Source organism: Amborella trichopoda, chromosome 12 (genome assembly GCF_054954075.1).
Source record: "Amborella trichopoda isolate Santa Cruz 75 chromosome 12, AtrichopodaSantaCruz75HAP2 v2.0, whole genome shotgun sequence".
NCBI lineage: Eukaryota > Viridiplantae > Streptophyta > Magnoliopsida > Amborellales > Amborellaceae > Amborella > Amborella trichopoda.
The window spans coordinates 7926453-7951331 of NC_142347.1; the positions used below are offsets into that span (position 1 = coordinate 7926453).

General features: G+C 38.9%; 1 protein-coding gene across 1 annotated transcript in view; it reads left to right on the forward strand.

Moving 5' to 3' along the window:
* The window catches only part of LOC18445613 (Protein phosphatase 2C family protein), a 79352-nt gene that overhangs the window by 21402 nt on the left and 33071 nt on the right, over positions 1-24879 (forward strand). Inside the window, exon 4 of the mRNA XM_006855749.4 lies at positions 21096-21204. Within this exon, the coding sequence (XP_006855811.3) occupies positions 21096-21204 (109 nt within the window). The remainder of the gene's footprint in view (positions 1-21095; positions 21205-24879) is intronic.

Below are 24879 nucleotides of genomic sequence, written 5' to 3' on the forward strand. Positions count from 1 at the left end.
AAATCCAAATCCCTTGAAATTCTGAGCGTTTATTTTTTAAAAAATGAGACTCTAATAAAAATATTAAAAAAGAATTCAAAAAATATAAATTGACCATTATCCCCGAAACTTTTTGGGGGTATTTTGGTTAATTTATATTTTGCGAATTATTATTTTTATATTTTTATTAGGTCCGCCTTGATGAGTAGAATGTATGCCTAAATTTTCAAGTGATTTGGATTTGAAAATAAAAATAAAAATTCAAATACAAAATAAGGTTGTGACGGTTAGATCGACATATATTCAATTTGGGCCATTGGCTGACACTGTAGCAGTCAGCCCGTGGGCTGATAGCGTCGATTTCCACACACACACACATATATATATATATATATATATATATATATATATATATATATATATATATATATTAGCAAGATGAACATTTAATAACCTTATAAAAGTGGATGACATAAGCCAATGTAATTTATAGAACTTTGAACATGATGTCAATGTAATTTGGAATGAGATGGCTGACCATATCAAGAAAGTGGCAAAAGAAGTTTTAGGAGAATTTAGAGGAAAAAGAAATTCCGATAAGGAAACTTAGTGGTGGAGTGATGAGGTCCAGAGGGACATTATCGAAATATGATCGTGTTATAAATCTTGACAGTTTAATAGAAACATCCGAAACTTAGAAGAATATGAAAATGCTAAGAAAAACGCTAAACAAATAGTAAGTAAAGCAAAAATTAAGGCATATGATAATCTATACAATAAATTGGGAACAAGAGAAGGTGAAAAAGATGTCTTCTAATTAACAAGAGTAAAAGAGAAAGTGTAGGTATCTAAACCCATATTAAATGTATTAAGAATGAAGATCAAAGGGTCTTGGTGAAGTATGATAAGGTCAATGAAAGGTGGAGAGTTTATTTTAGAAAATTATTAAATGACGAACACAATGGGAATATAGCGGTTGAAGAACTGTTGGTATAAATGAGGGCGGAGGTCATAGATAGATTCGTAGGATTAAGATATCAGAAGTGAAATAAGTTTTGAAAATGATGAAGATAGGAAAGGCTTTAGGACCAGATGGTATCCCGATAGAGGTTTGGAAGTGCATGGGGGAGATTGACATTGACTGTCTGACGAAGTATTCAATAAGGTGCTGAAAAAAAAGAAGAAAATGCCAAATGAATGGAGGAAAAGTATTGTGGTACCTATTTACAAGAACAAAAGAGACATACAAAATTGTACGAACTATCGAGGGATCAAGCTTATGAGCTATATTAAGAAGCTCTGAGAGAGAGAGTGATTGAGCAACGACTAAGGCATGAAATGAGTGTATCTGAAAACCAATTTGGTTTTATGCCAGAAAAGTCAACAACCGAGGCTGTTTTCCTACTTAGGCAACTGATTGAGAAGTTTAGGGCAAAGATAAAAGACCTCCACATGGTCTTTATTGACCTAGAGAAAGCTTATGATAGAGTACCTCAGATTTAATTTGGAGGGTGTGTGTTGGAAAAGAAAAGAGTCTCTAGACACTACATCGACTTGTTGAGAGATATGTACGAAGGAGTGCTAACTAGTGTACGAACAATTAACGGAGAGATGAGTGACTTTTCAGTGACTAGTTCTACATTAAGGGTAAACATTGCGCCCGTATCTCTTTGTCTTAGTTTTGGACGACTTAACTAGACACCTGCAGGATGAGGTACCGTGGTGCATGTTTTTCGCAGATGACATAGTTTCATGCAAATGACATAGTTTTGATTGATGAGACCCAAAACGACATCAACACAAAGTTAGAACTTGGGAGGGATTATAATCTGAAGGTTTTAAAATTAGCTGGATTAAGAGCATATGGAATGCAAGTAGAGTAGTAATAGGAGTAGAGTTTAGGAAGTAGTTAAGATTGACGGTCAGGAAGTACAAAAAAGACCGTACTTTTGATACCTTGGGTTGATAATCTAGAAAAATGGAGAGATTGAGGAAATCATAAAATAAAAAAGGGATTAAGAGGAATCCATCCGTCGGAATTGGAATGGAATGATTCCAACAGAATCTCCCGGAGATTCCCTCCGGGAAGGCTAGAGTAGAAATTAACATGATAAAATCAAGACAAAATAGAAATAAAAAGAAATTCAATTCAAATTAAGGGTGGACGAAGTAGAGATGTGCAACTGGAATTTTATATGATCGCCGCTACTAATGAAGTTGAAGGGTAGGTTTTATAGAACAGCTGTGAGACCAGCTTTACTATGTTGGGCGGACAAAAAGCAATATACTCATAAAATGAGTGTAGTTGAGATGAAGATGTTGAGATGGATGAGTGACAAGACAAGAAGGGATAAAATCCGAAATGAATCCATTCGGGAAAGTTTAGGTGTGGCACTAATAGCCGATAAGATCAGAGAGAGTAGACTTAAGTGGGCTGGCCATGTGTGGCGTCGACCCAGTACAACACCTGTTAGGGGGTGCGAGTTAGTTCAAGTGGAAAGATTGAAAAGGGCAAGCAGTGGGCTCAAAAGGACGTGGTTGGAAGTAGTTCGAAAAGATATGGGGACTTATAGCCTTACTGAGGGTATGACCTTAAATAGAGTAGAATGGCAGACCAGCATTCGTGTAGCCGACACCAATTAATTGGGAAAAGGATATATATATATATATATATATATATATATATATATATATATTTGTTTTCTTGAGTCAAGAACATGGCAGTCTCAAGCTTTATTGTTGAACTAAACTATTGAAGACCAAAATATTTGATGGGTGTTACTTTGCAAGTAGGACAAGAGAGATAGGATATGTCCTCTTTGGAGGATTTGGTCAGCTGCTTATAGAGACTACCCACCTAATCAAGAGGCAATACTTATGGAGGCAAGCAATTGTAGATGCTTGTGCTCAGTGGGAGCGTAGAAATACCTTGGCTAAGCATCTCATATTAATGGCTATGGATGACTCACGTGCTCTCTAGTACGAAACTCTTAAGACTGTGTAGGAGATTCTTTAGAAACTCGAGACGGATTTTGCTACTCCACTCATCAGAAAAACACTTGTTATGAAGTAGTCGGCAGATTTAAAAATGAAAGGAGGGAAGATTGCAGAACATATCTAGACATTCAGAGCACTGGTCCGAGAGCTTGAGGTGGCACGAGTAAAGCCTAACAAGACCATGCAAGTGTACCACCTGCTCAACACCCTACTGTGTTGATGGGAAGCTTTGACCTCTGCCCTAACTGCACAAAGAGCAACCTAAAGATGAATGAGATCATCATCAAGCTTAAAGTAGAAGAATACAGAAGAATGTCACATGTTTCTCCAACTTCTAGAGATTGCGAATCTGATATATCTAAAACTCAACTTTTGTTTTATTCAAGAAAAAGAAGGGCAAGGGCAAGGGCAAGGGTAAGAACAAGAATGAGAGAGATGGAAATCATAAGGGGGATAATAGGCATAAGAAAAAAAAGGATTTATAAAACACCTAGTGTTATAATTGCAATAAGTATGGGCACAATTGCAAAATATTGCAAGGCATTGAAGAATGCGAATCTTGGGGGTGATAAGGAGCATGCTCGTGTGGTCATTGAGACTATGCTAGCTGGTCCTAAGGAGGATCGTGGAGTTTTTGATTTGGGGTCCATTGCCCACTTGTCTAACACCAAGGATGATTTTAGAAACTTTAATAAGCCTGTCGCCCTTGGGGACCAGCATATCTTCATGGGTGGAAATCCGACGATAGAATTACTGGGTATTGGTGATTATGTCCTTCAGTTAGAGAATGGATGAGGTCCTAAAGCAAATAGTTAAGGCATTAGACATGAGGAGTTTGGTTTCGACATCAAGGTTGGCTACTACAGGATATACCACCATATTTACTAGCAATAAGGTGGAAGTATAATTGGGTAAAGAAATAATCATGAATGGTCTTCTTGTAGATGGGTGCTTTTCAGTTGCCATAAAGAACTCTATTTGTTATGTCTCATGTTGTGATAATGAGGCATACATATGGAATATGAGATTGGGCCTTGTCAATCGCAAGAGGATGGAGAGATTAAAGAGAGTGATTATTGAAAAACCTAAATGGTAATTTAAGCAAAGTATGCGAGTCTTGTGTTCAAGGAAAGCTAGTAAAGAAACCCTCTATGAAAGATCGGTGCTGCTGGCATTTTTAGATGTCCATACAAGGGCCGCAAAAAAGTTGCTTTATCATTTTTATAAATGACCACTCTTGTTTTGGCCATTTATATATGTTGAGTGGAAGGGTAGAAATTGTAGGGTATAAAGCTGAGGTGGAGATCCAAACTGACTAGAAAATTAAGGTGTTTAAAACTGATAGGGATGGTGAGTATTCCTTACAATTATTTGAGTTGTTTTAAAACTGATAGGGATGGTGAGTATTCCTTACAATTATTTGAGGTGTTTTGTACTGAGCAAGTTATTGTACTCTAATATACTATGCCACAACAAAATGGATTAGCTGAGAGACATAATAAGATCTTAGTGGAAATGGTAAGGAGCATGAAGGGACATGCCAAGCTCTACTAGAGTTCTTTTTTTTTTTTTTTTGGGGGGGGTGGGGGAAGGCAGTTTTAACAACCAGTTAAATTCGTACTTGGACTTTCAAGAAAGCTATCCCACTAATTCCCCATGAGATTTTCACTGGTTGTCCTCTGTCCTTTGACCATCTCAGAGTTTGGGGATGCCTATCCCATGTTCCAAGACCCCACCAAAATCAGACAAAGTTAGAACGAAAACAGTTGAGTGCATCTTCGTCGGATACCCACGTCATGGTAAGGGATACAGGTTCTGCATTACAGACACAAGCGATGTCCTGTAGTGTAGGTATGCTCACTTCCTTGAGGATGAATTCGGTGTGTCAATCCTACGCAAGCAGACTTTTATGAGATGACGAGGGACATGGGTGAGACTTCAGGATCCCGAACCACCTCATCTTAGGAGAAGTAACGATATAAGGAGAAGACCTGCTTTCATCACGTCCTAAGAGAATATTATGAGCGGATTGAAGAATCCTTGCATGAACCTTGTTCTTATCAGAAACCCCTAGCCTGTTCAAAAAATAATCAGTGGGAAGAGACCATGATTGATGACCTTCATTAAACCCAACCATGTTTGGGACCTAGTAACACTATCTCATGATATTAACCCTATCGGTTGCAAGTTGTTCTTTAAGAAGGAACGGAATTTGAAAGGGAAGCTAACAAACTACAAAAGCCAGATTGGTAACTTAGGGATTTACGTCGAAAGAAATGATAGATTATGATGAGACCTTCTCCCCTATAGCTAAGTTCCCGTCCATTAGGATCCTTATAGCCATAACAGCCCGTTTTGACATCGAACTCCTTCAGATGGATGTATAGACAACCTTTTTAAATGGGGAGTTAAAAGAAGAAATTTATATGAAACATCTACAGGGTTTCATAGAGAACGGAAGGAAAACGTAGTGTATAAGCATAAGAAATCCCTTTATGGCCTAAAACAAGCATAAGGCCATGATACATAAAGTTCTTTTTTGCGAAAGGTAACCTTGATACATAAAGTTTCAGTAGACCTTGTTGAAAGCTGGTTTTGTGCTTAACCAGGAAGATTATTATATGTATGTCAAGGTCAACAGGGGTGATGTTGTGTTCATCTCTCAGTATGTGGATGACATGCTCATTGCCCGTAGTTCAATGAATCTAGTTTCGGAACAAAAGCTTTCTTGTCACAACACTTTGATATGAATGATTTTGGAGAGGATTCATATATTGATGAGATGACCAAGCTAAGCCTAGCCATGTGTGCCACAAGTACAGAAGAAAAAGAGGCCATGCTGACAATCCCATACAGAAGTGCAGGATGTATGCTATGTTGGTGACGAGACCGCAATTATCCTTTGCTATTAGCATGATCAGTAGGTTTTTGAGTAATCAAGCACTGGAAACCATTAAAAGAGTTAATGTGATATTTAAAGGGAACTATTAATCTCGCGTTCATTTATGGAGGAGGCTCGAACATTCAGATGCTCTGATATTTTGATGCAGACTATCAGGGCGATCCAGTGGCAATGAAGTCTACATCCAGGTATATCTTCACACTAGACAGTGGAGTTGTTTCATGGTGCTCAATGAAACAGGACGTCATTGCACTCTCGACTATGGAGTACGAGTTTGTGCTTGTTGTTTCGCTGCAAAAGAGGTCGTCTGGTTGAAGAAGTTCCTGAATAAGCTCGGATTTAATCCAGTAAAGTACCCATTTGTGAGGATTTGTAATGACAACCAAGCAGTGATCCATGTGGCTAAGGAGCCATGGTTTCACAAGAAATTAAGGAACATAAAGGTGGATTATTACTACATTTGCAAGGAGATCCAAGTGGGAGAGATCGAGGTCGCTTATCTCTCGATAGAGGCTATGTCAGTAGATACTTTGACTAAGGGATTAGTGGCAAATGTGCTTACCAAGCATGTACATGGGATGGGCTTGGGAGCGAGGGAGTGATTTGATAACCTTCAAAGGTGACGCAGGAGAAAAATTAAAAAAAAACGATTTAGTGTTATCATTTTTATTTTTCTTAGGGGTAGGAAGAGATAAGTTAGGAGGGCCTAAGTTTGGGGCCATGATTTGTTTTGGGAAGGTCGATTTTTTTAGTTTAGGGAATAACATATAGATAAGGTAATAATCTTTTGGTTTAGAAATAATAAGGAGTAGTTATCTTTTACTCTAATGTGGAAGTTAGAAAGAGAGAAAGTAGGGATGGTATGTGAGGGAGAAAGAGTGAGAGGGATAATAAGGAAAAGAGATTGAGAGAGAAAACAGGGAGAAGAGATTGAGAGAAAGATAAGGTAAGTACAAACTTGAGAGAGAGAGACTTTATTTTATTTAGGATTGGTTTTGTAGTTATTTATGTATTGTTTTGAAGTGTATTTAAATGAAAGAGGTCCCTCATTGTAAACAGATCAGAGAATGATTAGAGAAAGTTGAATAAAGTTGATCTTGCGATAATTTTTGTGGTTGATCTTATGGTAAGATCTTTTTGGGGTGGATTCCCTTGCAGATTTCGTTTTTGGGGTGGATTCCCTTAAAGACCTTGTTTTTGGGGTGGATTCCCTTGCAGACTTTGAGAGAGGTGTATTCTCTCAATCGTTTTTTTTTTAATTATTATTATTCTGATTGTTATTTTCTGTCTGTATCAAAAGGGCAAATGGGAGATGTTGAGGTTTGTGGCTTTTAAAGCCCGTAAGAGCATATAAGTATAATGGGAGTGTATATTGGTTGACTGAACTAGTTGGGTGATATATGGCCCAGGTCATGTCTAAAATCCTATGCCCTAGGCATAGGCAGTATTTTTGAGGGTTTTTTGGAGGGTCATCCCTTGTTGAGATCAAAGAGATGCCCAAGGATGGTTTATCGGCCAGGAGAGTTTTGTGGTCTCTTTTGTGCGACTGTAGGCTTGTGACTCAGTAAATCCTCAACGAAACTTCTTCATGGCATATACATATGAGATCACATTTTGAGAAGCAACCCTATAGGGGATATGTGTACATGTGCATAAAGAGAGTTCCTTGTGTATTATAGTGATATGTGCATGTGACTTGTTCCTTAGGGGGAACCTATAATCCATATACTAGTACCGTGGTTTCACTATTTATTGGCCATCTTTGACGGTCCAATCGTGAGCCCCCTGCGCATGACTGTGGGTCATGGGTCCCGTTTATGTCGTGGTTTTTAGCATGGGAAGAGTGCCTGGATAGTCCTTTTCTTAACCCATTGATACTATGCACTTCTACAGGTATTTTTGAGTGTTTTGCTGTGATTTTTGAATTTTTTTGAGAAGTTTTATATTTTGTTTTAATGGCTTAAAAGTCTTAACAATATTTATGAAAATTGTAGAGCTTGTAGGGGCCTAGTGGGACCCATGTGTGTGTGGGATGTAAGGCCCACAAGGCCTCGCGCCCCACTTAGGGGGATGCAATCTACTAGCGAATCTGAAAATTGTAGAGCTTGTAGGGGCATAGTGGGACCCACGTGGGTGTGGGATGCAAGGCCCACAAGGCCTCACACCCCACTTAGGGGGATGCAATCTACTTGCGATTCCTCTTAGATTTAGAGAAATATTATTTTGGGAAAATTTGTGGAAAAATTTTTATGAGGGTATTTATTGGGACTAGAGGATAGTTTGTGTTTGGAAAATATTCTTTCAATATTTGAAACTTGACCAATTATCTTTGACTTTGATATTCGACAATTCCTTTGTGAGAGAAAAGAAATTCTAGTCAAAATAGAAGATTTGAGTTAACTGGCCTTATCGTAGAGTGACTAGAAGTGGAGATAGGTCAAAAGTTCAACGGATAAGGTTTCTAGATTCCTCCGTAAATTATGATGGTTAATTATTAGGATGGATAGTTCTGATTTGTTTTCTTTCTCTTTCGCACCTCATAGATTAGCAAGAAATCTTTTCGTCAAACTAAATCCTAATTGTGATTGGAATACCTTAGAGCCTCACAATGTTGTATGTAACGAAGACTAAGGTACATGATTTAAAATGGACTGCACAACTTCAAAATACATCATAATCACATAGGCCAACTTTGCCCTCAATTGCAGCCACTTAAACTTCAATTATTGTAACATTTTTCACGTCCATATACTCTTCAAACCTAGGATTACAACTCAATTAGGGTCCCTTTACAAAATTCCAACCAAACTATGTATGGCGATTGAGGATACACCCCCCCTAAATCCAAGTGCTATATGTTTCAGCACCATTGAAATATTCAATGCCAAATTGTGCATGAATGTTAAATACAAAACACTGCAAGACTCAGTGTACAAATTACAAATTCAAATGAGCTCAATGTGCCTGGTTTGCGGCCATGGTCTTAACAACGTACCATGAAGTGACTATCCAGAGGCAAATCACAATTAGGCCAATTTCACATCATCATCTCACTGGGAAACAGTTAGCATCTTATGATCTATACTTTGTGTGGCACTTTAACAAGAGAGGCTCAACAAAACTTGGATCAAAAAGTGGGAAAGACATGGGGGATAATTAGGCCAGGAAAAGTGGTATGGCATGGGAAACTTGTGACATAGTATTACTATCAATTTTTTTTTTTGACATAGTATTCCCTTAAAATTTCACCAAATTAAACCTACAAAGCTATGATTTCATTTACTGATTTGGATCCAAAAATCTCAGAATAATCAGTTTATTAAATTTCAAGAATCCTCATTCAAAACTCCTTCAAAATTGATCAGTCAACTAGGAATCAAATGATTAAATCATAGTAGTGTAATCTCTCATCTAAGGTCGCGATTCCGATTCAGAACTCCGATTTAGCAATTCTGATTAAGAATCTTCACGGAACCCATTTCTGTGAAGTTTGAAATCTCAATTCTTTATTTTAAGAACTTGGATTCCAAAACTTACAGAATATCATGTATAGTATTTATTGATTCTTGATTCCACAATTGGTGAATCTCGAAATATGGATTCTACACTTGTTGAAACTAGTTTCCATATTTGCCAGACGTCCTACCCCCTTGCACTTTTTTTTTTCTTTTTGCTTTTTTTTGAGAAGTGATGTTTAGAAGTATCCAATGTATCAAATTACTCAATGCAGACATCCAATCTCAAGCTACAAGGTCTAATCGTCTTTTTTGGCATGAAATGACCAATAGAAACCAAAGTAGTGGTCCATGTTCTCTACTTAGTTCTTTATGTAATGTCTTCCTCCATTGGAGAGATTGCCGCTCCAAGATGTTAGAAATAGTGCAATACAAATAATCTAAATGTGAATGTATGGCATATCAGTCAATGAATGGCATCGATACATTGTTTCCCTCTTAGTTCCCTCTCAATTTCAAATATGTTATAATTTTGACTCCATAAATGAAGGAATCTCAATTTCATAGCAGTTGATTCCAACTAGGTCGGAAACTCGATTCGAAAGATCTAGGAATCTCAATTCCATTTATGTAGGGATTGTGATTCGATTTTGGTTGAATCTCGATTCCTAAAATAAGGAATCTTGCCCCCCCATGATTTCTCTTGTATGGATGTCGACTCTGAAAACATGAATATTCCAGCGAGCGGTGATTTCGCAATTCCGATTCTAAAATCGATTCAGTTTCCGAATCAACTAGATAGAAGGCAATTATACCTTGCTGTAAATAGAGGATTGCAACCGCAAGAAGCTTTAAGGATGCATGGCTTCGATGAATAATTCCCCAAATTGAAGCTCTTAGAAGCCAGGGTATGGCCTTCAACCTTGAGATGAGGCTTTAATGGAGTTTCACACTCAATTTCTCTCTCTAAATTCTCACTCTTCACCTCACACTTTCTCACACTAACACACAAATGAAGAGAGAGAATGTCTATGGTTGGGCCATCCACACTAGTGATTAGGTGATAAAATGAGCTGGCAAGGTGGGTATCTATAAGCAAGTGTAGTGATACTTGTAGTGACTTAATCTTGCGCATTGAAGTCAATCACCTATAGTATGAGAGAAGCTTGATCCTAGCCACTTATCCGCTCATTATGCCATTTCAATGAGTGGTTAGATTTAACACCGTTACGCTCCCATAAAACCTTAATTCATTCCAAATTTCCCTTCATTAATTTTAAACTCAAATACACATGAAATTCAATTTGCTTCTACTAAGGCCCGTGCTAGATCACGTTATTTAAATGACAAATCATAGGTTGGCGCGTGCCTCTATGGTAATTTAGCTCACATTCTAGAAGCAATTTGAATTTAAGAATGCCCTCCATTTCTATGTCAATTTGGTGTGCATATGCACCCACCCAATTAAATGATGTCATATGGAATGGGTGGTTATATATATAATTCCATATGGGCTCAGGGTTTCAATCATAATTTAAAAACCTATGCCATTTCTAGAAGATTCCCATATGTGCATACAACCAACCACCAAACCTCACGTTAGGCATGTTCTCAAAACCAATTTCTCAATCTTTTACATATTCCAAAAAGTTCTAAAGGTTCACCATGGGGGTTGACATGACCTCATGTCACTTCCACATGGGGCTGATGTGGACCCACTTGGTTCTATAAGGCACCCATTGGCCATGGGTGTCACGTGGGGAACGCGTGGTGGCCGTCCTTTTGTGTTATTATACCCGGACAAATTCTTAAAACTCTAGATTTGGTTAAGGAAAAACTCAGAAAAATCCTCGAAACCCCCCAAAATCCTTGAAAGCGTACATCATAATAACACAATTTGGCATTATATAAAAATATTAATGAGGAAAATTAGGATCCTGTAGAAATAAATTGGGCACTAGAGCACTTCACTTGGCTAGATCTCGAATCCAAAGTCACCTTCTCAGAATGACTTACTAAATCCATGATCCACAGTGTCTGATAGGGGCTCATGTTTGGCTTATCAAAGTCAATCCAATATGTGATAGGTCTCTCAGGTTGTAGTGGAGTGCACCCTGAGGCCATGCACTCTAGTGGATGTGAGGGTCCTTTCTCGGCTTGAAAGGGCACAACTCCAACACTTGATGCCTAGATAAGGAAGGATCCTCCATTCCCAGCTCCCTTGTTTCTTAGACATCTCTCTTTCTTTCTCCTCCATTCCCCTCTCTAGTTCTCTTTCTGCTCTCTCTGGAGCAGGTATGCCTCATCTAAAAAGCAGTGGTCATAAAGGGGGGCTCCAAGCACCCAGGCTAGCCAAGTTAGGTGGTACGGAAGTCCACACCTTGTTTTATAGTCAGGGTCGGTGCCTCAAGGTGCGCCTAAGTAATTGGGAGTGTGGCGTGTGGGGGTAACCCTAGGGAAAGGTTCAGTAGGTCTTCCTAGTTTTATTTATCAAATATGTTTTAAGTTCTTGATTCATATTTGTTTGAAAGTGAAAGAAGTGGCTGTGTGAAACTTCAGAGAGTAAAATCAAAATTTTCTCTTTTCTTTTATTAAGTATATCGGAATTCCACTTACAAGTGTTACATAACACTGCTGTAAGTAAGAAACAAAACCCTAAATACCACCGATAATCTTTCTTTTTACCACCAAATAAATAATCTAGGACAGAATAAAAGCTTTAACTGTAAAGTCTAATGCAAATAATGTCACTGAAAATTGAATCAAACTGAGCAGTATTGACTGAAAATAAACTAAAAATTGCTGGGAAGACTTACTTGACTTTGTCTAGGGTCACCCCTTTAGGACTTGGTACACACCACACTGATTACCTGATTGATGGTGCACACTCTGATCCCTTTGTCCATGTTTTCTTTGAGTTGGGATGCTTCCTTAGGCAATACCTTTCAAGTCTAGGGTTTTGTGAGGATAAACAAAATTAGGGTTTCTTAGACCCTCTATGGACCTCTGTGGAGCATGGCACAAGTGGCACCTCCCTTCATCTTTCTAGGGCTGTCTATCCTTTTCTTTTCACACCTATGGGTGGTGTGTCACTCTCTAGAGATTAGAGAGGAGCGAGAGAGACAAACAGAGGTGTGTATGAGAGAGGAGAGAAAGAGAGGCTAGAAAACTTGTGTGGAGAATGAGGGGGTGTCCCCTCCTTATATAGGAATCAAGGGCCCTAGGTTTTCCTATCTAATATATGACTCATTATGAACTATCAGATTTTAGATAACCTGTGAGGTGAGAGAGGTACATATCAGAGCCATCTATCCTATGAATCAGCCATCCTGATTTAGCGAGAAATCTAGGAACTTTATCCCTTGAACCTTTGCCCCATATTCACTTCTAGTCAACTTAGGATAAGACTAATCAAAACATAATCATCTAGAACTCCCTTATCTCTCTCGATATTGTATGAATTCAAAGTCAACAGATTTGGTTAAAGATTTGAAGAATATTTTCGAAAACAAAATATTTTATGCTCCCACAAAATAAGAACACAAAATCGTTTTTCAAAATATTTTCTTAAAGTTTCCAACTAAAATAAAACTCTTTTATTTTAAAATAAGTTCAGGGAGAGAGAGGAAGGGGGGGTCCCAATTTATATGTGACGTGCGGGCCCTTAAGCGCTCCACATGCTACACGTGTGGTTGTCATGCACATGTGGGGTAGGTCCAAGGGCCCCACCTGTGTACTTATTGGCTCCCCTACTCCCACGTAATTTAGAAATTTCAAACATGCCCTTTTTAAGAGTTTTTACTGCTGAGAATCATCATCACTATCATCATTTTAGCCTTTTCCTAATTAATTGGGGTCAGCTACATGAATCTTGGTTTTCCATTCTGCTCTATTAAAGGCTTTATCCTCAGTGAGGCCATAAGGCTCCATATCTTTTCGGACTACTTCCATCACGTCCTTTTTATTGCTGAGAATAATTTTAAAAACTTAAACAATTTCTAAAACTCAGAGACATTTTTTACACTAAAAAATGACATCTAGAATTGAATCAGTACCAATGGGTCAAGTAAAGTGACTGTTAGGGCACTCTAGCCGACCCAATAGCTATGATCCTTGACTATCTGCTCAAACTAACCCAACGAAACCCATGATAGTTTAATGCAGGGAATCATGATTGGTTCATCAAAGCTGATCAATAAATAGTGAAACTATGGTCTTAGAGTGTAGATTATAAGTTCCCCCTTTTAAGAACAAGTCATACGTATATCACTATAGTGCAAGGGGGAATTTCTCTATGCACATCTATATGTATCTCTTTGTTGGGTTGCTTCCCGATATATGGCTGTGATGTGTACATTTCGTGAGGAAGCTTGTTGAGGATTTACACCTTGCTCTCGCACCTACATTGGCATACAGGAGACCATGAAGCTCTCTTGGCTTCCAAACTATCTTTGGATATCTCTTTGATCTCAATAAGGGATGGCCCTTTGAAAACCCTCTTTGGTAGGGCCATATGTTCTGGGGTAAAGGTTTTGGACATGATTAGGGTCATAGACCGCCTAACCCTAGGTTAGTCAGCCAATGTAGACACTTCCATTGAAGTGTACAATCCACTATAATTCTTATTTATATGCTCTCATGGGCTTTAAAGGCCACACACCCCAATAAGAAGTCCTAATTGTAATTGCAGCCCTATTTAGATTAGGATTCCTACTTGGACTAGGACTTTTGATTAGATTAGAATTCCTAATTGTTTTTGGATTTGTATTGAGAGTTTCTATTCAGTTTTATGAAAGTAGTTTTGTTTGGCAGTAAAAGGCAAATATCTTAGATTATAGTAGGTTCATTTTCCATTTATACATTGTACTTTAGCACTTGTAAGTAGAAATTCTAATGATTGATAAAGAAAAATTTGAATTTATACCTTGGAACTCAACATAGCCACACCTTTCAATATATAAAGGAATGTGAAAAAAATTAGTACAAAAGAGCTTGATGTAGGTTGAGCGAAAGGCGGCATGGAGATGGCAAAGGCAGCATCCCACTTGCTCCCTCTGGAGGAAAGTAAAGATTTAAATATGAAATGAGTATGAGGGTGGCCCTCTTATGGCAATAGGGCTTATCACGGTCTCATATGCAAAGCAATGGTATGGGAAACCAATGATTTTTTAGAAAGAGCTATCGATCAGCTCAAACCAACAAAAGAACAAGTGGAGAGGAAGCTCTGCAGAAACTTGTGGGAGTCTAAGGTGATGAAAGGATAGCATAAAGGCACCAGGGCAATGCTTGACCCATGTTTCGTGGGAAAGGTTCGTAGTCAGGATCCACCTTCCTATCTCTCTGAGAGTTTGGATAAGAAAAGCTTAGAAATTGAATTTTGAACCTAGTTAGAATTTTTGTTGAAGAATTTATGTTAATTAAGTTTGGGCATATCATGACATGAGTGTTGAGTTGAGAAAGGATTAATTGGGTTGTATTGGGAAGTTCTACATATATGGTGATGGTCCACTAATTGCAGAAAAAGGGTTTTCTAGTTAACAAAGATGACTGTTCATAGTGATTTCCCTTTGGACTTTTTGAGCTATTAGTTCCACTAAGGCCTCATTTGGGTAGCAGAAAATTAGGATTCTTGGACATTCAAATATCCATGGATTTTGAATATCAAAGACTCCTGTGTTGGATTTATCATATCTCCCATTTGGATACCAAATGGAAAATTTATGGATTCCTTGCAGTCATTTCCAACTAACCAAATGGATTTTCACCAAATATTTGATAGTCATTTTATCAAATAAAATTTTTTGGGAGACTCATGTTTGCAAAACTTGTCTCTGTCTCTCTCTAACACTTTATCATGAACTTTCACCATTTTCTTCACGCAAAGGTATGGAAACCTTCATAAGGATTTGTGCTATATGTAATTTCTCAACAGGATACACTATACTTTCTTGTCCTTCGGAAGTAATCATGGCAAAGAGCCTCAAACTCTAACTTTGATATGTGATAAATTAATCTTTTTTTTAAAACAGAATGATCAAAGGATTGATTTGGTCAAATTGAGAATTGCAAAAAAGAACCTACTTGATGGACGAAGATTCTTTTCCAAAATCCAAAGATTTGAAAAAATTATCTTGTATGTACTTGGGAATTTTGGGCCGTCACAATGTAAGAAAAGGGTGTTGGATGATCAAAACCCATTAAAATTGAGTTTCCAAGAACCAAATCAACCTAGGTTAAGAAAAAATAATTGGGGGTGAGCAGAGTCCTCGAAACTGAATTTAGAATTAATGTTAAAAAAAGCGCAAGCAGGCTCCTAGGCATTTTGGGGGCCTTGCTGCCTGAAAAATTACTATTTTGACCATAGCCAAGGGCATTTTTCTGCCCTCGGTAACCTGCATCGAGGTGGTGCTTAGGCGCTGCCTTGACTGTACAGCCTAGGCGGTCCCTTGCGCACCTAGGCGAGCGCCTAGACACAAGCCACCTAGGTGCCCCACCTAGGTTCCGCCTAGTTGTTTTAGGTGATTGACCGCCTAGGTGGCTGAGCGGCCGAATTTCCGAACATTGAATTGATTGTCTCTTCCCTGAAATTAAGGGCTTCTATAATAATAAGATAGGGGGTTTTGAATGTTTTTTCCCATTCAAAAGTGAAATTCAAATTGCAATCCCTTGTTGGCAAAGTCATTGGCTTTAACAAATCCTCTTGAAACCCATTGATAACCCATATCTTGAGGCGAAAACTTTAAAGAGACAACTATGGTAGACTCCGACAAATTTTAGAGAGACAAAGTGCTCGATCCTTAATGGCACGCCCGCAAATCGCCATAGACCTCAGTTGCACATTTCCGCGTATTACGAAACAACTTGAGAGAGAAGCTCGAGCTTTAAAGGTAGGTGGAGGGAGCAAGGGTGGGAGGGAGATCCAATTTCTATAGAAAGAACTGATAATCTTTGTGGAAAAGGAACTCTCAACCGCTAGAAGGAACTGTAAGGAAATTGCAGAGAGAACAAGCCCGACCATTAAATGGGGATTAGAGAAACACAGTAGAAACAATTCCCTCAAAAAAAAAAAAAAAAGTTGAAACAAGCTCGTGCTTTAACCATCAAGCTCGAGATTTTTCCAGCAGATTCTGTCGACTCTGATTTTTGGGTTGGTTTGCCCTTGGGGATGTGTTATTCCAGTGGTGCTATATTCTAGATAGAGAGGGAGTTTCGTGAGATTGGATTTGGGGTTAGTGGGCCCAGTATGACGAATGCAAGGCCAGCCCAGTTTCAAGAAAATAAGAAAGATCGAGCTTCAAAATGGAAATGAAACCTTGGAAAAGTTGTGCAGATTTCGAAGGTTTCATTTCTGTTGGATTTCCAATACACAGGATTTTGGGTTTGCCAAATGGTGGAATCTGGAAATATCCCAGATATGTGAAATATGACGTGTGGAATCATTGTACCCAAATGAGGCCTAAATGGGAATTTGTTTCATGGATTCATTTGGTTCAATGAATATACATAATGGAGAATTCCATGTTTAGTTAGAATTTAGATTCAGATAAAGATGCTCCATGCTAGTGTCGTGAAGGAAAAAATTACAAAAGTTTGAATTTCAGTAGAGATGTAGGTTCAAACAAGCTTAACATGGAGGACTTGGATCAGGAAGTTGTGGCCAAAGATTCATGCCTTGTGCTGAGTAATCCCAGTGAGAGGAGAGAGAGAGCAGATACAGGCAGTGGTTTCTCATTGGAGAACCTGGATTTGGAAGTTATACTTATACCAAAGATGCAATCACAGTGCCTAGCAAGCCAAGCATGTGTCACAGAAGGAGATGGGGAGACAAGCAGCTGGTGTCTGTGGTCAGGTTCTGAAGAACACAGGCTTTCTGACATGGTGCTTTGGGGCTTTCTTGATTTGTTCATTCGAATTTCTAATATGTTGCCTTGGGGCTTGGTTTGTTTATTTGGAAGAGTTTTGATTTCTTGAGGGTTGGTTGGTGTGCTATTAGGATAGAACTTAGGGCTTTCACATTTAGGAATGGTGTCTCTTCACTGAGTCTAGTCCTTTTCCATTAGTCTGGCTAGATTGGATTGATTGGTAGCTAATTGCAGTAGCACTGGAATCTTCTTTGTAAGGTTGCTTGCTTTAGTATGTCTTGATGGCCTTGATGCATTTGTTTATTTGCTCAAGTTTGCATCTTTCATTTGTTGTTAAGACTGGACAGGTCATCTAAGTGCGGGCGACAATTTGGTCCAAACTGATCACACCAGCCAGTGCACCATTTGGACCAGTCATTGAAATAAATGAAAAGAATAAAAGAAAATCGGTAGAACCTGTTTGAACTGATGGTTTCGATCGGTTTGCCAGTTCCACTAGTGGATAACTGCTGGACTAGTTGATCTGGCTGGTTTATACGGATTCTTGCTAGGTTAAGACTAGTTTTGACCCATTTTGGTCTAGACCGGACCGTTTGCATACCCAATTTGTGGTTTAACTGGTTGGACTGGACAGTCCAGTCTTGTTTTAATAACATTGGTACCTTCTGTTTTGCTGTTGAGTTCCTTGAATTTTAGTTGGTTGGTTTGCTTTACTTTGTGTTGATCAATGACTAATTTCAGCATTGTAGTCTTCGATTTTCTAATTTCTATCCTTTGTAGAAAGAGGATATCTTGGTTCACTTGTTTCTTAATCCTTTGTTCTTGTGATCCATGTGGTGTTGCTCATCTGCTTGTTTGCGTTGAACTTGGTCATGCCTCAAATTTTAGCCACATTGTTTGATACCCAGGTCTACCCTATGAAAGCGATCTTTTGATGATGTCCCTCCATGCTGCTTTATGACCATTGAAATAAAGCAATGTTATTTCATTTAGAACCTTGAGCTGGACGTCTCAGGTTGTATAAATCATGTCCAAACTATGATAGTTGGACACCCATCATGCATATGAAATGCACTAGAAATATTGCGGTCTCCACATGCTGGAGTTCGAAGAACTGCATTTGTGCGTGAGCTACCAGTCACTTGGTGATGCCATTTTGTGAAAGAAGTGGCTATGTGGAACTCAAGGTATTAAATTTAAAAATTTTCTTGGAAATTCCCAAAAAAATAAGAAATATTATTAAAAATTAATTAAATCTATTGGAAAAACTTACTGGAAGATGTCTTGAGTGACCTTCACAGGTCTTGGTACACCCCACACGCGCTTCTCTGACTGATGTCGCACTTTTAGTCCTTTAGGTTTTACTGGAAATTCTGAGATGCGAAGCTTTTCATGCTATACCTTTCAATCTAAGGTTTTAGAGAGCATAAAAATTCTACTAGAGTTTGTGGAAACCCTATAGGAACATACTAGGGTAAGGCTTGAGGGTTTATTTCTCTCTTGGCTGGCTGTACCTCTCTTCTTCTTCAAAAACAACAAAACTCACTTAGGGTTTCATGTCCCTTCTTTCTTCCTTTATTTCTTTGAGTTATTACACATAAAGGAGAAGGAGAAATGATAGCATGCCAAAACTATGGGGAGAGAGAGAGGTTTGTGTGAGAGAAATATGGGAAAGAGAAAGGTTGACGTGAGAGAGAAAAAGGCATTACCTTTTTTTCTTTTTTTTTTTCTAAGAGCGTAAAAAAAATTGTGACGGAGAGAACTGTGGTGTGGAAGAGAGAGATCTTAGAGTATGAGAAAAAGAACTTGTTGTCATAAGAAAGGGGGCTCAAATCTTGTTTCAAAAGAAACAAGATTTATGTCCTGCTTTGAATAGGATTCTAAGTTAGGTATGCCTTAACTAATTTCTAGCTTGATCTTTTAGGATAATTAGGAAATCTGAGGGGTGAGAGAGATTTAATCTGAGCCATCCATCCCACAAATCAGCCATCTTGGGTGGAAAAATAGGAACTTTATCCGCTTAAATTTTACCATATCCAACTCTTATTTATATTGAATATAACCAATCTTATCATTATCTATATCTTCCATAATCTTTTAGGAAATCAAGGATAATCTATATTTTAAAATTCCCACTTGAATAGGAAACCAAATCTTATTCAAAATTAAAAGATTTCCTATTTTTAACCTGTTTAAAATTTGAACAAATTAAAAAATGTGGGGCGTGCCCCCTATTTGCTGAAAATGGCGTGCCACACTGTGTTAAAAAAAAAAATGAGCATGTTATCTAAGGGGGTTCACGTGGCCCCACAAAAAAAAAGTGCACACATGTGGGGTTTGATCCTTGGTCGCATATGTGTCATTTAAAGTTTCGAAACTTTCAGAAATATCCTTTTAATGAATATTTACAACAGAAACAATATTTGAAAATTTTGAAAGTTTTTGTAAAAATCAAAATAATATTTCTTATACCAAAATAAATTATACAAAGAGTGGATTGGTACCAATTAGTGACAATAAGGTCACTCTAGTTGACCCAAGAACGATGATCCACTACTATTTTTTTATCCAATCGAACAGAGACCTATGACCCAGTCTTAAAGAAGGGGCTCATGATTGGCTTCTCAAAATTGGATAATAAGTGGTGAAACCATGACTCTGAAATATGGATTACAATTCCTCCCCTAAGAGTAAGTCTAGCTCTTGTCGCCACAGTGCAAATGGGGCTCTCTCTATGTACGTGTATATGTGTCCCTCTATAGGGATGCTTCTCAGTAATGCCGTTATCATGTGTACATGCTGTACAAAAGTTTTTTGAGGCTTTGACTCTTGCTTTCACAGGCCTACAACCGCACAAAGGAGACCACACTGTTCTCCTGGTCTGTAAACATCAACCATTGGCATCCTTAGACCTCAACAAGGAATGACCCATTGTAAAACCTTCTCGGTAGTGCCCCATGCTCAGGGGTAAGGGTTTTGGACATTGACCAGGACTATAAACCGCCCAATCCTTGGTCAGTCAACACACACACACTCACACTCCCATTGAAGTGCCTATTCTATTATAAAATATCATATTACGAGCTCTCTAGGCCTTTAAAGGCCACAAAACCGAACATTTTGAACTCATGTCATGCATTCATGCCCTTGCTCTCATTTCATAATAGGCACAAAATTATGCGATGTAAAATTATGTAACATTTGCAGTTAAGATATCTTCCAATACCTGAAACGACGTACTGGTTGTGTCACTAATGCTGATCGTTTCCCTATGGCCCATTATGATAAACTAGCACTCAATTAAAAAAGAAAAAAAGGAAAAAAGAGTGAATTAAAGTTTTGGTTGTCTTGCCCATAATTTCTTTCGCATAGTGCGCACTTTTTGAAGTTCTTTATGATTGCACTTGTTTGAGACATAATTCTAACAGATGGATGTGAATGCTGCATGGTCTTTCCTTATAGTTTGGTAAATTCTAACAAGTAGATGTGAATGGTATATGTTATTTCTTTTTTTCCTTATAGCTTGGTAATTGTGCATCGTGTTGGCTATTGTGAAGATTTGTGGTTGGCTATTCTATCATTATTAAAAATAAGATTGATATCTTTATTAGGTTGGGAACTTTTCCAACATTTTCTTAGGACTCATGGTCTTGCAGGCTAAGGAATTTGATTCCTTGTGTTGCTCAGGACTATGTTTGACGTTTTATCTGATGTTTCATACAATAAAATGTCTTGAATTTCATAATGGATATATAGATTTGCACTTGGGAGCAATTTGACTTGTGGACTCTGTATGCTCCATTCTCAATTATTTTTTTGTTTGAGAAATTTTTTTCACATTTTCTAAATTTATAAAGATTATGTTGTCTGAAATTTCATTTAACATAATAAAAGTTATAGGTGTTCATTTTATGCAATTTTTGATGGACATGGTGGACGTTTGGCTGCGGAGTATGCAAGGAACCATTTGCATGCAAATGTACTGTCTGCAGGCTTACCACGTGAGTTGGTGTGTCCACTTAGTCTAATATTTCTTGAATTCCACATGCATGGGCTGGAGTTTGGTGTATGGTGATTGACATGGTGTACTTGTACTAATCTATTATATATTTTTCATAGCTTAATTATTTACTCTATTTGTCCCATGGAGTTATGAAAAAGATCTCCATAATGGGAATAGTGGATATTTGATTTGTGGATCATGCATATCCTTTGAAAGTGAATTTTCGCCTTCATATTTTGAGATGTACATGGCTTTTATTTGTAAATAAACTGTTGACTATGTTGAAGAAAAAGTATTTTCTTTGGACACCTGCAAGTTTTTATTTTTGTTAGAACTATAGTACCAATGAGAAAGAAGGGAGTGCTGAGAATAAGGAGTGAGAGAAAAGTTAGGGAGAGTAAGAGTTTGAGAGAGACTGCAAAAAGATGAAGAGAGGTGGCCGGAAGCAGTCCTGTTAGAGTTACATAGCCTCCACACCTCTCTATATTATATATGAACCTAACTTCATGTATAAATTACAGTAATGCCTTTATTTAAATTATAGTTATACTAATGTCAAGCATATAAAAAAGGGCAAGGATACCCTATTTGCCCACAAACAAGGCACATAACCGCAATAACTTTTCTTCAACACTCCACCTCAAGTAGGAGCATAAATACTACCATTCCTAACTTGGAAAAAACATCAGAGTCTGGTTTCAACTAAGAGCCTTGGTAAATATGTTCTTCCATTCGTCATCTCACCATCACAGTCCGCCTTCATCAACGATAGGCAAATCCGGGATAGAGCTCTGGTGGCACACGAGTGCTTGCACTCTCGACACCTAACTAAAAAGCCGGGCTTGATCTTCAAGATAGATTGGGAGAAGGCCTATGACCATGTAGACTGGTCAATCCTGGACGAAGCCATGTTTAGAATGGATTAGGGGTTGCTACTCCAACCCATCTTCCGTTCTCATCAATGGTGCCCTGAAGGGATTCTTCCTGTCCTTGAGGGGCCTTCGTCAGGGGGACCCCCTCTCCCCCTTCTTCTTCTCCATCTCAGCTGAAGTGTTCAGTCAATCCATCACCCAGTTATACCAGGCGAGCCTTCTTTCCGGTTTCAAAAGCAGTACTCACGACCCGATTGTGTCCCACTTGCAGTACGCAGATGACACGTTAGTATTCCTAGATGCTGTAATGGAGGAAATAAAAAACCTAAGATTGTTTCTTAAATGCTTTGAGTACGCCACAGGTTTCAAAGTGAATATGGAAAAATCGAAAATGATTGGGGTGGCCCTCTCCATTCTTGAAACTAGATCTCTTATCCCCAACTAGGATTGCAGCGTGAAGGACCTCCCTACTGCATACCTTGGTTTGCCTATGGGATTAGGGAAGCCTAAGAAGAGGCAGTGGTCTCACGTAATAGACTAGGTAGACAAGCGATTGGCAAGTTGGAAAGGTAGGTTCCTGTCTTTTGCAGGGCGGACCACGCTCATCAAAGCTACCTTGGCTAACTCTCCGGTCTACTTCATGTCCTTATTCCACATGCCCGCCGCAGTAGCTAATCACTTGGATCAATTGATGAGGAATTTCCTTTGGTCTGGAGAAGCTGAGTCCAAAAAATTCCACCTTATCTTCTGAGACAAGGTCTGCCTCTCGAAACACCAGGGAGGACTTGGCATCAGGAGCTTAAGTAAACATAATTTAGCTTTGCTAGGGAAATGGTGGTGGAGAATGGCCACCCAGAACAACTCACTCTGGGCCTAGGCTCTCCACAGTAAATATAGAATTGTCGCAGATCTTTGGCTTCTAGAGGGAACTTGTTCGTCCAGGGTCTCAGGCGCTTGGAAGTCATTCTTGACTTCCCTATCTCTGTTCAAGCGATTCATTCGATTTCATCCGAGAGGAGGAGCTAGACTGCATTTTTGGTCTGACCTCTGGTTAGGCCACACCCCTCTATGAGATCTCTTCCCATCTCTTTACTCTCTTGCCTCTAACAAATCCTCTTTTGACAAAATGGTTATCTCTGGAAATCGAAGGGTTTGGAACCCTCCTTCAGACGCCCTCTTTCTGAAGAGGTAACAGTGGAATTCATGTCCTTATCAGCCTCGCTCCACTCTACCTTCCTCGCCCTCTCGTGGTTGGGTACCCTGGTGTGGACTCCTTCCCCCTCTTGCTCATTTTCGGTGGCCTTTTTTTACAAAAGACTGTTGCAACCACCTACCTTCCCTCTCAAACCCTACCTCTGTTACTTCCAAGGTTTGGTCGACCATTGCTCCTCCAAAAGTTTAGGCCTTCAATTGGATTGCCTGCTCTGAAAGAGCACTCACTGTAGACCACCTCCAAAGGAAAGATTCCCATCCCCAATAGGTGCGTCATATGTCTTTGCGAGGAAGAAACAAACTCTCATCTCTTCATTCATTGCAACCTCGCTCTTGACCTCTGGAGTCATATTATCCAGCTTTTTGGTCTCTCATGGGTTACCCCAGCCTCTCCCCCGGCTCTCATCACATCTTCTCTGGAATCTCATTGGCCAAAGGCGGGCAGAATCCTCTGGAGAGCTTCCGTTGGAGCAACCATCTGGGTACTTTGGCTTGAAAGAAATTCTAGGATTTTTCGAGATATTAAATGTGAAGTTCCAGCTCTTTTCCACAAGATTACTTCGCTAGTAATCTTTTGAGCCTTCAACAACAGGGCTTTAGCTGGTGTCTCGACGGCTACTTTCCTTTATGACTAGGAAAATATCCTAAACCTTGAACCACCCTGGGTCTTAAGAGCTAACAACTGGTTGCCTCCCCCAGATGGCATCATCAAGCTTAATTTCGATGAATGCTCCCTCGGCAACCCAGGCCCAACTAGAGTTGGAGGGGTCTTTCGAGACCACAATGGCAAAAACACTATATCTTGGGCCCCTGGAAATGCCATCCCTTGTGCATATTTGCAGGGATATAGACTTCTTTTAGATATATATTTGGAGGATGTCGAACGACTTCCCAAATCTTTTGGCTAAGGATGGTGCTTGGGCCTAAGCTGAAGCCCCCGCATAGCCACGACGTTTTGATGAGTTGCTTAGACTATCATTTTGTCTCTGGTCCATCTTCTTTTTTGCTTTGGACCTCTGTGGGCGCATCTTCTTTTTCTTTCTCACTATATATCTCTTGTAATTGGGCGAGTCCTATACACCCCTTATTTTTTGTACAGGACCATAGTTGGCCTATGTTTTTTGTTGAGAGACCTAGCTTGTGGGGTGCTTTCGACTCGTATGTATACTTTTCTTTTATAGCAATACAACCGTTAACTTCCTCAAAAAAAAAATGAAAAAATAGCCAATTAATCCTTCGACTTCACATATCGAGTAGATATCTGCTTACTTGTTACTTTCTCTCAAATAAAATGACAATCCACTTTAATATGCTTTGTTCTCTTAGGGAATACTGGGGTGTTAGTTATATGGATGGCTGCGTAATTAACAAAACATCTTCATTAGCTTGGTAATTGTGAATCCCATCTCTTTTATCAAGGTTTCAGCCACATTCATGCACGTGTAATGTGAGCCATTGCTTTATATTCAGCCTCTATGCTAGACTTGGCTACCACATTTTTTTTTTAACTCTTCCATGTTACCAAGTTTCCTCCAACAAAGTACAATAACCTGTAATAGATCTTCTATCTGATGGAGATCCACCTAATTGACATCAG